Here is a 16,263-nt window from a genome sequence, read left to right on the forward strand (position 1 = left end):
GGGAAATTTCACATATTCCTCCATAACAGCACTTAACGCACTGCATTATAATTGTGATCCACTTAAGTCTGTGACCCACGTAAGTTAACCAATCTTATGGCCAATCTCAGCATGGTGAGACTGCAAAAGAAATGGAATCCATCACCAAATGTCTTAAAGTATACTACATATCTTTATGGAGATTTTCAAGAGTGACCGAGGAAAAGTCACAGAACACCAGCATCAAAGCTGGCCATTTACTTATTTGTTCCCTTTTCTCTAATCTACTTTTGTGTTATCTATTTAAATATCTCCCATATCTATCTCCAAAATCTCTAGTACGCACTGCTTTCTTTTTCATTGCCTTATCTCCTCTCTCTAAAACTGTCCTTTTTTATTTCTTTCTTAGAGACAGTCCAAGCCCTTTTTTGATCAGTTTATTCCATTTAAATTAATTCATATCCACTCATTACTCTGTACAGTCCAATAAAGACCCAACATACAGGGCCGGCCGATGGTGCAGCAGTTAAGTATGCACGTTCTGCTTTGGCGGCCCAGGGTTCACCGGTTTGGATCCCGTGTGAGGACATGGCACTGCTTGGCACGTCATGCTATGGTAGATGTCTAAAGTAGAGGAAGATGGGCATGGATGTTAGCTCAGGGCCAGTCTTCCTCAGCAAAAAGTGGAGGATTGGCAGCAGTTAGCTCAGGGCTAATCTTCCTCAAAAAAAAAAAAAAAGACCCAACATACTATCAATGTAAACAAAGGGTTCAGGTTAGAATGAAGGGGAGACGGAAAAGCTGTGAATATTCTTTAATATTTTGACCCCCAAGTTATGTGTCAGTCGGTATTCCATAAGACTGTATGTTCCTAGATCATGTTTTGGTTTTCATTTCCATGTTGCTTAGTTTTTTGATATCGCCAATAGTCAGCATAATGCCTGAGACAAAATAGGTGTTCAGTAAATACCAGTTGATTGAATAATTGAGTGAAGGCATAAATGACCAAATGAATGAATGGAAAACTCATATGCTACAGGAAATTTATGTAACTGCAAAAATACCTAATTTGTGACGATCTAAACCCATTATCACCATGTTCTCAGAGAACTGTGCAATCAACTTCTTTAGAAACTTAAGTAATTTTTTTTCTCATTTAACAGTAACAATGGTTTTCACTAAAAGACGCCACTGCTCATCTATTGAAGCCCAAGAGAGACCAAATTCCCCCATCAGTGGGGTATCTGCACAAAGCCTCACATTGCTTCAGACACCTCTGCAGAGAAGTGTGCTTGCCAGTCTGCAGCCCAAAGAAAATCAGCCTCGGGAAAAATAGTTTCCTTTTTCTGCTCTTGTCTGTCTATTCCACAGACACAGGCCAGGGACCTAACGCCCTAAAGTGCTCACCCTTGCCCTCTATATAAGCAAAGACTACCCCATTATGAATTATTTAACGTTGAGTTTGTATAGCACTCTGCCCCTAACAAGGCACTTTCTACTTTATCTTCCTAAGAAGGATATGAGACTAGAAAACTGATCACATAGAGAATAAGAGGTTAAGCCAGTTACAGACATTACAGAACTCATCATTCCAGAGTTAAACTAAATTCTGTTATCCGTGAGAACTTGGTGGTTTGCAAGAGAAACATTTTACCCCTAAATTTCCATCCCTTTTCTCCTTAATCCAGTCATGAAAGGAAAATGTGCACCTTAGATTTCTCTCACATTTAAATACCAAGAACGGAAAAATGAAGATTTCAGGAATTAATGGTACCACCAACTCTTATATTTATTTTGGAATTTCCAGGTGAGAACTAGTCCTACCATCAGAGTAAAGGAATTTTTTTAAAAAGTAGCATTCACCTTCCCTCTGAGGAGCATTTCCGACACAGTATATTCTTCACAGCTGCCTTCACGTCTTTGTTCCTCAAACTATAGATGAGGGGATTGAGCATAGGTGTCACAACTCCGTAGAAGAGAGAGATGATTTTGTCTGTGACTTGTACTTTGTCCGCACCAGAAGAGTCTTTAGCCTTGGGTTTTGCATACATGAAGAGGATGGTTCCATAGAATATAACCACCACTGTTAGGTGGGCGGAGCAGGTGGAGAAGGCTTTGCGCCTTCCCTCTGCAGAAGGAATCCTCAGGATGGTGAAGAGAATGAAAACATAGGAAACAACAATGAAAAGTACTGGGACCACAAGAAAAATCATATTAGCAACAACCATGCTAAGAACATTTATGGAGACATCAGCACAGGCCAATTTCAAGACAGCCAAGATTTCACAAGTAAAATGATTAATGACATTATCTCCACAGAAAGGAAGTCGCATTGCAAGAGAGGTTTGCAACACAGAATTGACACCCCCTGCAATCCAGGACCCAGAGACCATGGGCACATATGAAGCCTTGCTCATAATGATGGGGTATCTCAGAGGGTTACAGATGGCCACATAGCGGTCAAACGCCATCATGCTTAGAAGGACACACTCTGTGGCTCCCATAGCAAAGGAGAAAAACATTTGCACTCCACACCCAGAGAAGGAAATAGTTTTCTTTGAAGTTAAGAAGCTGCTGAGAAATAAGGGGATAGAAGAACTGGTGTAGCAAATGTCCAAGAATGATAAGTTACTGAGGAAAAAGTACATGGGGGTATGCAGGTGGGAGTCATAGATACTTACAATGATGATGACTCCATTTCCCAGTAGGATCACCAGGTACATATATAGGACCAGTACAAAGTAAATGGCCTCAAGCTCTGGGTAGCCTGAAAGCCCCAGTAGGACAAATTCTGTCACAGAAGACTGATTGGACTTTCCCATGTTAATATTTTCTTTCACCAAAAGAATTCTGCAGCCACCGAAATGCATGTGAATCTGTTACAGCAGTGTTTGTAAGAGTTGTTTGCATCCTTAAGTGGCTTCCCTTATGGCTAATATGGACCTATAGTTGGATACACAGACAGCATAAGAATATGTTACAATCCTGTAAGCTAAGGCCAGTTAGACTTTTAGATTTCATGAAGGAGGCTTTAGCTCCAGAAAAAATATGGCCTTGTTAGAAAAGGGATCCAGAACACATACAACTGGTTTAGAATTATGTATCTCACTTACATTATGAATTTGAAATTATTTTGAATGAAATGTCATCATAACATTTTGGCCAAACAATCAAGAACATGACTAAAATGTTAACCTTAACAAAAATCACTATTCTTCAGTTACTAAAACAAAATGCTACATGTAAGTCCTGCTTCTATGATAACCTCAGTTTCAATAGAATTTCTATTTAACCTCAGTTTCAATAGAGTTTTGTGGCTAGACTGAAAAGATACACCTTTAGAAAAAGGACTTTTGGTTATTTCTAATTTGGGAGGAAATATATACCTACAATATCCTAAGAATATCAATTACACACGTTAATAATGTTTGCAAAAGAAAAAAGAAAGCATTTTTAGAGAAAAGTTTTCTTCTTTATCTTTTTCAGTACAAATTGAGATATCTAGGTAACTCTGTTGTCCTGCCTGATACACATAATGAACGACAAGTTGACCTCAGAAAAACTCTGGTGTACATGTCTCAATCTACAGTCAAACCATAAATAAATTTACAAACTAAGAAATTTTAGTGACAGGGGATTTTCTCTTTTACTTCCAGGTATGAGAAAATACATATTATCTTCTCCCTGCACAGAAATCAGCTTCTTCTGCTCTAACAGCAGCTCTGCGGGTTTTCCTCTCACTGCATATTCAGAATAGCCATAATAAAGAGGAACAGACCATTCAAAATGTTCTCAAGCAGTAGCAATATGTTATAATTATTTGTATCCCCACTTCACTAGAATATAGAGTACTTCTATATTAAAATGCCAGAAACAGAAGTCCTACTTTTTAAATGAGATTTCTAGTCTCATAAATTCCATCTCAATAAGTTCAGTAAGATAACTAAAAGAACTATCTGCTTCTCAGTTTTCATTAATATCAAGTAGCTAAGTGGCTGCCATTGCTATTGGAAAAAAATGAATTAATTAACTAGTGGCAAAATAGAACTGACTTCCAGTAAAGATGAAAGTTGGGGCTCTTTATAGTCATTTCACTAACACAGGATCCTTTAAAGGACCAGCCAGTGGAGCACCAAAGCAACTTAGTCTTTGCTGCTTTGAGGACATGTCTAATCCCAAAAGCAATTTAAAATTCACCATGTGGATTGGATAGAATTTAGAAACTTTCTAGTACTTTTGGGATGAAGTCCCTTAGAAGCAATTAAAACAAAGTTGCTAATACAATTTAATTAAAGTGTTACCCCAAACAGAAATAATTCTTTTGACTTTACACCCTCTGGGAAGAGCAAATTTAGAACTGCTACTCAGGTAAAATGGTCAAGACATAAAAATTAGGATTGACTATATCTGGTGGAAAGATGTAGCAGTAATCTGTGACAGAGGTAAAAAGGATACTTCGTTCTTAATAAATTATCTGCTAATCATCTTTATTTTGACCTCTAAAGCCTAGAGTCTCTGAGCCCATAAGCTTCGTTCTGGTTTCACTGCCCTCTCTAAACAGCCAGAATCATATGCACAGTCATTTTAATTTTTTTCACTCATGCCCTCTGTTCAAACACATGCATAATATCACAAACTTATCCAACCTGTCCTTCAGTCATGCCCACATTGGCATGACATAACACGAAGCAGACCACATCAACAATTTCCATGATGTCAGGAAACCACTCTTTACTTATGAAGAGGAAAAAAGTTCCAACTTGAAGTGGATAATTATTATGACATTTGCCATGACTATCTTTTGAAATCAATATCAACCCTTGAAGAATTCAGTCATTTTACATGAATGTTATGAAATACTCTTCCAGCATGGAAACAAGTGAACTCATCATGCGTAGTGTTAAAAATAAGGGGATAAAACTTAACAGTACTCTTTATTGTCAGTGGACAACATTTTTTAAAAGTCATTGAGCAAAAGATGCAACATAATCTTGAACAATGGGAAAGCAACTTATGCCACGAAAGGTGGTATTTCCTGCTTTGACAAATCAAATTTGAAGAGCAGTTCTCAGAGTTGTTAACTTTATGCAAGTACTTTTTCAGTATACTGGCTCATAATGCAAATTTTGAGCATTTTTTCTCACTAGCGAATGTTCAGTGGAAAAAGGAATTAAGTAGTTTTGATGTGATCAGGGTAAAAGCTATATTACAATGCAAATGGAAGACAGACTGTAACTGCAAGGAGTTTTGTAAGCGAATTATGCGAAACAAAGGAATGTTAAGTAGAGCCAAATAATTATAGAAATATAATTAAAGAAGTATGTTATATAGATACCTACAATTTATTTCAGATAAACAAGTAATTTTTACAAATATTTGTATAAGTATTTCCTATGCAATATTTTTCTTTTATCCTAGTATACAGATGCAAAAGCAATTAGAAATAATTCAAATTTAACTGGGCATCTATTTTTCTTCGCTAACCTGGCAACCTTAACTTCCTGTGACCAGAACTCACATGGAATCCAGTCCAAGTCTGCACTGTTCCACTCAGCATCACTGCTGGTCTGGCCATTCCCAGGCATTGGAGGGAGTACAGGACTCAGGTGTCTGAGCAATACTCAGAATAATTCTGTGAGACAGTACTATTTTCAGAACTTTCAATGAGGAACAGAAAGAGAATATTTAGTGTAATTCCCTAAACTACTCCAGTGGATACAGGATTATATATCTGTTGTCTCAAATGTACTCAGCCACCACATAAATATCACTTACAGCTACAAAACTCCATCCCTTTCCAGGCCAAATGTGGTAATAAGAAACAATTAAGATGAACTTATAGGGTTCATGATCAAGTACTGCTCTTCAACATTTCCAAGCCCTAGTCTACCATCTCATCTTCTTCCAATCTGATTTCATTCAATTCAGTGTTACTAATTGAGGGCTCCTTTTTCCAGGAATTATATCTGCTTCTTCCCTAGATCCCATAAATTACTTTAGTCCCCCTGCCAGGTACTACAGCCCATTGCAAGAATGGCAAGCCAGAGGGTCGGCCCTGTGGCCTAGTGGTTAAGGTTGGCACATCTTGCTTCAGTGGCCTGGGTTTGGTTCCCAAGCGTGGACCTACACCACTCGTTGGCAGCCATTCTGTGGCAGCAACCCACAACAAAAATAGAGGAAGCTTGTCACAGATGTTAGCTCAGGGTGAATATTCCTCAGGGGAAAAAGGAAGATTGTCACAGATGTTAGCTCAGGATGAATATTCTTCAGGCAAAAAAAGGAATATTGGCAACAGATGTTAGCTCAGGGTGAATCTTTCTCAGTAAGAAAATAAAAAATAAAAAATAAAAAGAATTGCAAGCCAATGCCTAGGCTCTTAATATCTTGGGTCAACCTCCTTAATGCCAACTGCCTGTCTATACTCCAAACAGAGCTTGCACTGAATTCTCCATTCATGTTGCTCTCCTTCATGCTGGGCCACACATCAATCCATGCTTTTCCCTTGAGGGGCTGGCACATACTACTCAAGTCTCCTAACTCCCAGGTCCCTCTGTATGTCATAGTTACATGGCATTTAAATGCCATCTTCTTGTCCCTTTACTAGGAAGCTGGTATACCTGTCCATTTCAGTCTGTCTAAAGACAAAAGAACAATATAATTAAGTACCAGACATATATATATATATATATACATATATGTATTTTTTTTTTTTTAAAGGCATAAGAAGATTCTGGATGGTGGAGAGAAAAAAACCAGCTAGGGACTTTGGGACCCAAGGAACCACAGGCAGTGGATTTCCGAGGTTTTCTTTTTGCCTTCTGTATATCCCAGACCGAGTGCTAGATAAGCCTACAACTTGGAAACACCAATGGGAACAACTACAAAAAAGCACCAAGAAAGGTGTATTCTCTCTAGCCACAGAATCAGGAAAGCAGTTGCTTAGCAAGACAGAAAACGTTTTGGCAATAATTGCCCTATTACAGCAAAACACCAGAGAAAAATACTGCAACCCCCCCCCCCCCCAACTCTTCAGCAACTATCAGATGGAGAAGCTAGACTTCTACCCGTCACCACTAGTTACCCCAAGGATCTCAAGGGTGGGTTTGGATATTTCAACTGTTTCTCCAAATTGTTCTTTTTCCTTTTGTTATGTTAGGGAGATGCAGTCACCAACCTCCCTGAACCAGACCATGTCTCACCACAGGAGTTACTCCTATGACCTTTGCCTTATTTTTAATGCTCAGATCTCTTATTACCGGAACCTGCACAGTGTGTAGAACCATATTTTCCAACTGAGCCTGAGCAAGAGAATACCTGCCTCTCCCTTTTGAATATTCATTTCCCATCTGAAATAAAAGGTCCCTGCTTCCCTTTATTTGGGGAGGCCATGACTTTGGAAATGATTCCATGGTCTCCTATTTGCCACAAATATATCTTACTTTGCGAGACAACTACTTCCGGTGGAGAGTCTGATTTAACTCACCTGGAGGAAAACCCACTTGGTTTGGTAACATACCCTCTTCCGACTGTAACAGGTGCCCTTTCCCTCTAGACAGGTTTTCAGAGGAGGATTAGTAGGAAGTCAGGGTTTTCACCACCGCCTAGTGGTAATGAATCCTTCCATCTGAGCTGTGTAACAAATGCCATTTGAGGAGCCTAGACTTCCACCCCATCTGGCATGAATGAGGCAGTGACTCTCTTCCCTAAAAGACGTGGTTTTAGAGGAGGGCTGCTAAAACAGAAGATTTGAATAAGATCCAGATGCTCATAGTACCCAAAATATCCAGGATACAAATGAATATCACTCCTCATACAGAGAATCAGGTATCTCAATTTGAATGATAAAAGACATTCTCTAGACGCAAGAAGACGAACAGATGTTGGAATTATTTGACAAGGAATTTAAAGCAGCCATTATAAAATACTTTAGTAAGCAATTATTGTTTAATAAATTAAATATAGTTGATCTTTGAGACAATATCCCTGAAGTTTTAAGAGCTACTACTACCTTCCATACAGTTTAAAGATATTATTTAAATCACTTCTGGGATTACAGAGTTCCTTAGAAGAAGACAGAATGATTTAAATTGGCTACCAGAGCCACTGACGGATCCCCTAGAAATCTTTAGGGCCCAGAGATTGAAGAACATTTATATTCTTTACTATTGATACAAATTCAAGACAGGACAATTGGGCAGGCATGATAGCCTTGCCTTTGGTCTGTTCCCCTTGACACTACTCACAGTAATCTGGAATGGTGGGTTTCTTAACGGTGGGCCCCACAGCTTAGCAACAACTCAAAAAGAAGAGAGCTAAGATGTCAACTAGCTTGAGTAAGTGCAACCACAATAAATTTACCTAGAAACAAAGACGTTGGCAAAATACTGGAGAAAGGAATGATATATAGTAATGAATATGTATGTTAGAAACTGAAGTCCCAACAGGACATGCTAACTATTGTGTGTGGAGAAGGTAAGAATCCTACACCAAAAATTGAATGGGAAGCATTGGGGAAGAGTTGTAAAGATTTGTTTCAAAAAGATAAGGAGAAATGGGAATGATAAATTCTAAATATTTTTTTTTTATTTTTTAAAATTTTTTACTTTGAACTATTTTAAACTTTCAGAAAAGTTACAAAATTAGTTCGAAGAGTTCCCTTACATCTCTCATCTAACTTCTAACGTTAACATCTTACACAACCATAGTACAATTATCAAGAATAAGAAGTTAACATTAGTACATTATATCAACTGTAGATTTTATTCAAACCTCACCAATTTTACACTAATGTCTGTTTCTATTCTAGGAGCCTCTTTAGGATCCCACACTGTATATAATTGTTCTTTCTCCTTTATCTCTTCCAGTTTATAACAGTTCCTCAGTCTTTTTCCCTTTATTAATTTGAAAAGTTCTAAATAAAACAATGAAAAAAGAAATATTACATCAAGGAAAAATGTTGATTATCTATGAACATCATTTTAAATTATTCATTTACAATGAAAAAGAGAAGAAAATGTCAGCCTGAGAGTCCAGATTAAATTAACCTGTTATGCATTCATTCTGTGCCAAAGACTATCACATATCACATACCATCTTTACAACAATTCTATAAAATGGTTGCTACTATGCTAATATTACAGATGACACATCATGCTTTGACAGACTAAGTTTCTTGCCCAAGGTTTGTACAATTAATAAGCCACAGAGCCGAGACTGAACTCTAAGTCCTCTGACTTCAAGCCAATTGCTCTTTCCATTAAGACATGGTACTTTTCACAAATAAATCTTATCGGCAATCCAGACAAAGAGACAAAAGGATTAGGGCACAGTGGGCTTCCATGGTTCAGTCTTAGAGATGGTCAGAGCATGCAGGATGAGCTGAATCAATCCAAGGAGTGAACCTTTTGCTCAGGTAGAAGTTCCCACTAGATAAGAGCTAAACACTCTTGCTGTGTTTCCAGCAACAAAAAAATTACACTTGGTTTCCACACAGAAATGTTGGTAAAAAAAAAAAAAACCAGGATAATTCTCAATACCATGTAGAAAAAGGAGAAAAGGTCTTTGGTTTTTGCCTGAGGCTTTGCTCATTCCATTTTATCCATTATCATTTCCTTTTAGGGCTTGTAGGGGCTTATTTATTCAGACAAGCACTGGGGATCTCTTGAGAGGGATGTTTCATATTGTGAAGAACAAAGTTGCTTTATAAACAATAGGGGAAACTAGGTGACTCTGGAATTAGAATTCCATACTTAGCACTGGGAATTTTCTCCTGAGATGCACATGATCTATGAGTCTCAGAGTTTTCTTTCCTTGCATCGGTGCTGCCCAATGGTGAAAAATAATCCAAGGACAGGGCCTGTGGGGAGATGGACAAATCTCAGGGAGACAAGAAGTTGAAACTTTACTTTTAGACAAAGAGAAAGAAACAAAGGTAACGGAAGCCCCTGCTGTTTCCCCATGGTCTTGTCTTTCTACCAGGTATACCCTCTGTTTTTCTTTTTACTATGTGATACTGTTGCTGCTTTTTCAGTGCACCTATCTGCACTGCTAACCTTGTTCACATTCTAAACGGTGGGTTCTAGAATCCTTTTGCAAGAATTGGGCTGTGTCAGCATGTCTTCTCAGAGTGGATATATCTGTGAGATTGATTGCTTGAAATCAGAACATTAAATGGCATAAATTAGTCTATGTAATAAAGCAACAGAAAATCTCAAGTCAATTTCCAATCCATTGGCTGTTCTTTTTCCTTCTTGGATTTTAGAGACAGCTGGGACCAAGAAACACCTGGGCCTTTGGGCCTCTTTGGTGATCTTCTAACCATTAGAAACAATATGAAGATGTCAACATTTGCCCCAGGGCAGTACCCTATTAAAGAAAATTTAAATTTATTTCTTATTTTTACAATAAAAACATGTTTATTAAAGAAAATTTGGAAAATATAAAAAAGATTAAGAAAATTTTAAATGCCTGAAGACCCGATCTAAGAAAACCACAAAATACTTTGGTGTGGTTTCTTCCAGATACATATATACAAAATTGTGATGATTTATATTTCCATGAAATTTGCTTTTATCACATAATATTATATCATGAGCATTTTTCCTTGTCCTTAACTCTTCTCCAAGATTACAATTTTCAGTGGTATAACAAATAAAGGTATGTTTTCTCACATATTATAACATGTTTCACAACCACAAACCAGATTTTCAACATCCTAAAGAAAAAAAAATTACAATTGTCTATTGGTTGGAGATTTCAGAAAATAATATTATATGATAACGATGACGATGATAACAACAGTAATCTTTGACTTTCAGGGAAATACCTCCAGAGTTTCATCATTTAAAATCAAGTTGGCCCATGTCTAAATTACTAAGAGTTCTTATCAAGAATGTTGAAATTTTAATATCTATCTGCATGATCATACAAGGTTTTTTTCTATTTACCTATCTGTTTGTACATTATATTGATGGATCTCCAAGTATTAATTTGGAATGCCTTGCATTCATGAAATTAATATAGAGTTGGATTTAGTTTAAATATATTTATGATTTTTACATATATATTCAAGTGAGATTGAACCATAGTTTTATTCTATCTTTGACGATTTAGAGTATGAAAGTTATTTTATTTTGATAAAACAATTTGCAAAGTGTTCCATAATTTTTTGGACATTAAACTCTCTATGTAGCACAAGAATTATTTGTCTCTTGAAAGTATAAACTAACTCTTTCCTAAGTAATCTATGTCCAGTGTCCATTTAGAGGATCAGTCTCTATCTTTCTCCCAATTAGATCTCTGGTAATACTACAGTATCTACTGTGCTAAGTGTTGAATAAATGAATAAATGAAAGATGCCATAAAAGAGAGAAGTACAGTTCTGTGGAAGCACTTAAAATAGGCATTGGCCTCAAACAGAAAGTTCAGGAAGGTTTCCTAGAAAAAGGTAATAACTAACTGGGAGGGGCCTTTCCAGTTTAAGATAAGAGCTTGTACAAAAACAGAAAGAAGAAATAGTACAGTGTTTGGGGTACACTGTGAGGAGTTCAGCCTGGCTATTACAGAGCATGAAGAAGAGTAAGGGGTGGCTGCAGAACTTCTATATTAGCAGCATTTAGGGGAGACAATCTGGTTGCAGGGGACTTTTCTTGAAGGCACATTACATAGCAACTACTCTGTTTTATCACAGATTGTATTGTTATTTTAGACTGGCTTTTGAGGAAAGACTAATGAAGATTATGGGGAAGCAAAACCTTTCCCAATAACGTCTCCCTTGACATGGTCGTGGGGTGGGGAAATATGGAAAAGACAGGAAAGAAGATGGGAAGGTTAAACTGGGGCCTTTTATGATGTGTTAATTCAATGTTAATAGGGTGTCTCCACTTTCTCGTATTTGTTCCAGATATTGGAAAAAATGGCCTCTATCATCTGAGGTGTTTTTTGAGAAGAGAAAAAGAGAGGGGCCAGCTCCGTGGCCGAGTGGTTAAGTTCGCGCGCTTCACTGCGGTGGCCCAGGGTTCGGATCCTGGGCGCGGACATGGCACTGTTCGTCAGACCACGTTGAGGCGGCGTCCCACATCCCGCAACTAGAAGGACATGCAACTAAGATATACAACTGTGTACAGGTGGGGGTTGGGGAGATAAAGCAGAAAAAAAAAAAAAAGATTGGCCACAGTTGTTAGCCCAGGTGCCAATCTTTAGGGGAAAAAAAAAAAAAAGAGAGAGAGCTACTCTCTGTTTCTTCTCAACACCCACTCCCAAGATATAAGTGCTAAGTTTAGTGCTCATTAGTAACTGTAAAAATAGGCTCCTTTTGTCCTTCTCTGACCTCTTCTTCTCCTCCTCCTGCTCCTTCTACTTAGAACAGCTGTGCTCAAATAAATCAGAACTGCCTCAAAGTACGCTTGAGGAAATAAGGCCATGTGCCTATGTGAATAGACATAGGCAGGGAAGTGTAGGGAGAATGAAATTTTTTCTAAATTACTAAGATATTGCACCATCATCCTTGTTAATCTCTCCCAAACAATTGTCTAGGTGATAACTCACTAAGAACAACAGAAAAAATATATAAAGGTAATGGAGAAGCCAGGAGGGCTGCCCTATGTGACCAGCCAAGGAATCATGCCCTCTGATCTCCAGAAACAGGAAGGCAGGGCAAATGGTTGGTTAGGGCTGAGGACAGGAAAAGGGAGAAATTTTCTACCCTTCAGCCCTAGTCCAATGGACTCATCTATCACAGGAATGCAACAAAGCATAAGGCACAGTGCCTGCATCAAAAATCTAATCTTACTTGGACATTATATCAGAGAAATATTAAACAATTGGGGCACAAGCTGAGTTTTCATATGGTACTAACACTGCATAAGTTTCATAAGAACCTATGGAAAGATCAGTGTAGGCTGGAAAAAGCAAGTAAGGCAGGGATGTTAATTCCAACACAGCTAAAAGCCATGTAGTATTTTCAGACGTAAAGAGGAGGATCTGTGATAGGTACCATGGTGTTGTTATGACATCTGACTCTGGATCTAGACTGCCAGTTATTAAATCCTAGTTCTAGCTGTATGACCTTGGGCAAGCCACTTTAACTTCTCTTTTTCCTTTTGCTCCACTGTAAAGTGGGGATAATAATAGTATCTAATACTATTATTATACATAATACTTATCTCATAGGATTGCAGTGAATATTAAATGAGTTAATACAGAAAAGTGTTTATAAGAGTGCCTAGCGCAGAGTTAGTTCTCAATAAATATTAGCTATCACTGGTGCAGCCATACTAATACTTACCAACATTCATAAAATCCTTCTGCCAGCCACTACTATAAGCACATTTTATATATTAGTTATCAGAAGCTTCCTTGCCAAAAAATTTAGAAGACCCAGAGATGCATTCCAAGGTATTATATATAAATATTGAGAAAAAATAATTAAGTATTGAGTAAAACGACATTAACTTGCCTGAAAAAATATAAAATATGCACCTAGGATTTTGGCGACAGAAAAAGAAGAATTACAGAATTTAGTGTTACAAAGGTGACCTATACTAAGAAAGGGGAAATTCCAGGTTCTAAAAAATATTGTACTTAACCTAGATCCAGGCTGCTTAAGCCCCTGGAAGCTCCTTGGGACCAATCTCAAATATTTTCAGATTAACTCCCAACTGGTCCTTGAAAGAAGAACAGATAAATGCCCATCTGAGAAGAAAAAATATTCAAAGTCGGTCCACTATGACCTCAAAAGTTAATGCCATCACCATAAACACCCTACATAAATTTTTCTTTCCGAGCCAGTCACGAAACCTAATAATTAAAATCAAAAGTATAATTATAAAACCATTAGAATTATAGATACAATGTTAATCGTGTTATAACAGGCACCTCACATATTTTATGTAACTTAATAAAACAAATTGCCAGAGTTATTTCTTTCCCACATTTTACCGTGAACCACCTGAGGCTGAGAAAGTGAAGTATCTTATCCAAAGTTACACACAAGCTAAATGGTATGATACTGATTGCATATTGTATTATTTTCAAATAGAATCCACTTCATTTAAAAAAAACTTTTACTTCAGAATATCCATGAATAATTAGATTGCTCTATATCTCCATTTAGAATTATGTTGTCCCTATTATTTTACCAGAGGCCTGACACCTCACAGCACAATTCTTGGGGTTATTGGTAGCTTTGCCTCTGCTGCTGCATGACCCCATAAAGCACTAAATCTCTCAGTGCTTCAGTTCATCATCAATAAAATTAAAATTATATCCATGCCTTTCCTGATTCCCAGAGATGTTCTAAATATCAAACAAAATAGTGCAAGTTACAGTTATTTTTTAAACTAAATTATAAATTTCCCTGATGCACGTCATTATCTGAACTCTGCGGGTGACTTGGACACATGGAGATGCAGAATTACTCTGCTGTGACCGAATTCCTTTTGGTGGGCCTTTCCCAATACCCAGAGCTCCAGCGTCCTTTGTTCATGCTCTGCCTCATCATGTACCTGATAATCCTCCTGGGAAACAGTCTCCTCATTATTATCAGCATCCTCAATTCTTGCCTCCACACACCCATGTACTTCTTTCTTGGGAATCTCTCATTCTTGGACATCTGTTACACACCATTGTTCATTCCCCCAGTGCTCATCATATTTAGGTCAGGAAGAGAATCCATCTCCTTCATTGGCTGTGCTCTGCAGATAGTTATCTCCCTCGGGTTGGGCTCCCAATGAGTGTGTCCTCCTGGCTGTGATGGCCTATGATCAGCACGTGGCCATCTGCAACCCAGGGAGGTACCCCATCATCATGATCAGGGTGCTATATGTGCACATGGCTACATAGTCCTGGATCATAAGCTGTCTGAACTTAGTGTAAACAATCCTGACAATAGTGTTACCTTTCTGTGGGAATAATGCCATAGACCATCTTACCTGTGAGTTACTGGCTCTTATGAAACTCATCTGTTCAGATATCACCATCATTGTGCTTATCATAACTGTGGCAAGTATTGTTTTCTTAGTGATTCCCCTACTGTTAATTTTTATTTCCTATATTTTCATTCTCTCTACCATCTTGAGACATAACTCCACTGAAGAGAGAAAGAAAGCCATTTAAACTTGTTCAGCCCACCATGCTGTAGTAATTTTATTCTATAGTTCAGCTTTTTTTATGTACATGAAGTCCAAGTCAAAGGACACAAAGACATCTGATGAGATCATTGGGCTGTTTTATGGAGTGATAACCCCGATGTTGAACACTATCATCTATAGCCTGAGGAATAAGGAAGTGAAAGAGGCTGTGAAGAAGAACTTGAGTAGACACTTACACTCATGGAAAATATAAAAGTGCTTAAGACATGTGATAACTAAAATTGGGGAAAAATATATTTTTGGTATTCACAGATGAAGTTGCAGAACTCAGTACAGTGAGAGCATTGTTTTGGTAAAGCCAAATGCAGAATTCTCATTTTTACAACTGAGAATGTATGTGTAAACCTTTTCACATAATATCTTTTCAGCAGTCTCTCTAGTTATATGCAGCTATGCCTCTTGGTCCCATGGCATGATGGATGCTGCTCATGATGATTATCTCTCTCTCTTTGTCTCTGTCTCTCTGTATCTCTGTCTCTCTCTCTCTTCTTCACTCTTCTCTTCTTCTACCTTTCTCTTTCTTCTCTCTCTCTCTTATCTTCTTTCTCAGCCTCCTTGAGGTGTATGTATATATATTGATTTTGGCTGTCCAGCATCCCCTCATCTGGTAAAAGAATAAATCTTTTCATTTTAAGGCACCAATTGTCTCCTGGTCTCAGTCGATATTTTCCTCGATAGGACTGACCACACTCTCTGGATGGAATGATAAGCATGAAACACAGATTAGGTCAATGAAAAATGAACATCCCACTAGGCCACGGTGATTCATTCAGGGTAACATGTGCCCTAAGCCATGTTAGTCAGACTTAATTGTCAAAATGTTGTTCTAATATCAGAAGAGTCACTCTTTTTTCAAGTTTCTAGACTGGTGGGACATATTCTTGGATATTCTCCTGTCTACCTTTATCAATAAGTGGGTAGAGACAGACTGAACAAAAAATCACCAAAGAGGAAAGTAGAGTTGAGGGAAGGAATTAGAATGTGCTTGATGTCAACTCCTAGACAAAGCTGGGTCTAAAAATATTCATGCTTGGACTTTTAAATTATTTGAGCCAATAAAGCTCCTTTAAAAATAATCTGAGTTGATTTCCATTGCTTACAACCATATAAATCCCAATTAATGCATTCTTTTACC

General features: G+C 37.7%; 1 protein-coding gene and 1 pseudogene across 1 annotated transcript; one reads left to right on the forward strand and one right to left on the reverse strand.

Annotated features, from left to right (window-relative positions):
* Positions 1–1,838: 1,838 nt before the first annotated feature.
* Positions 1,839–2,801, reverse strand: LOC124227031 (olfactory receptor 13C7-like). Its single transcript, XM_046640949.1, has one exon. It carries the CDS (start codon positions 2,799–2,801, stop codon positions 1,839–1,841), a length of 963 nt encoding a protein of 320 aa, XP_046496905.1.
* Positions 2,802–14,378: 11,577 nt separating this feature from the next.
* Positions 14,379–15,321, forward strand: LOC124230716 (olfactory receptor 13D1-like; annotated as a pseudogene).
* The last annotated feature ends 942 nt before the right edge of the window (positions 15,322–16,263 follow it).

Source organism: Equus quagga, chromosome 1 (genome assembly GCF_021613505.1).
Source record: "Equus quagga isolate Etosha38 chromosome 1, UCLA_HA_Equagga_1.0, whole genome shotgun sequence".
Lineage (NCBI taxonomy): Eukaryota > Metazoa > Chordata > Mammalia > Perissodactyla > Equidae > Equus > Equus quagga.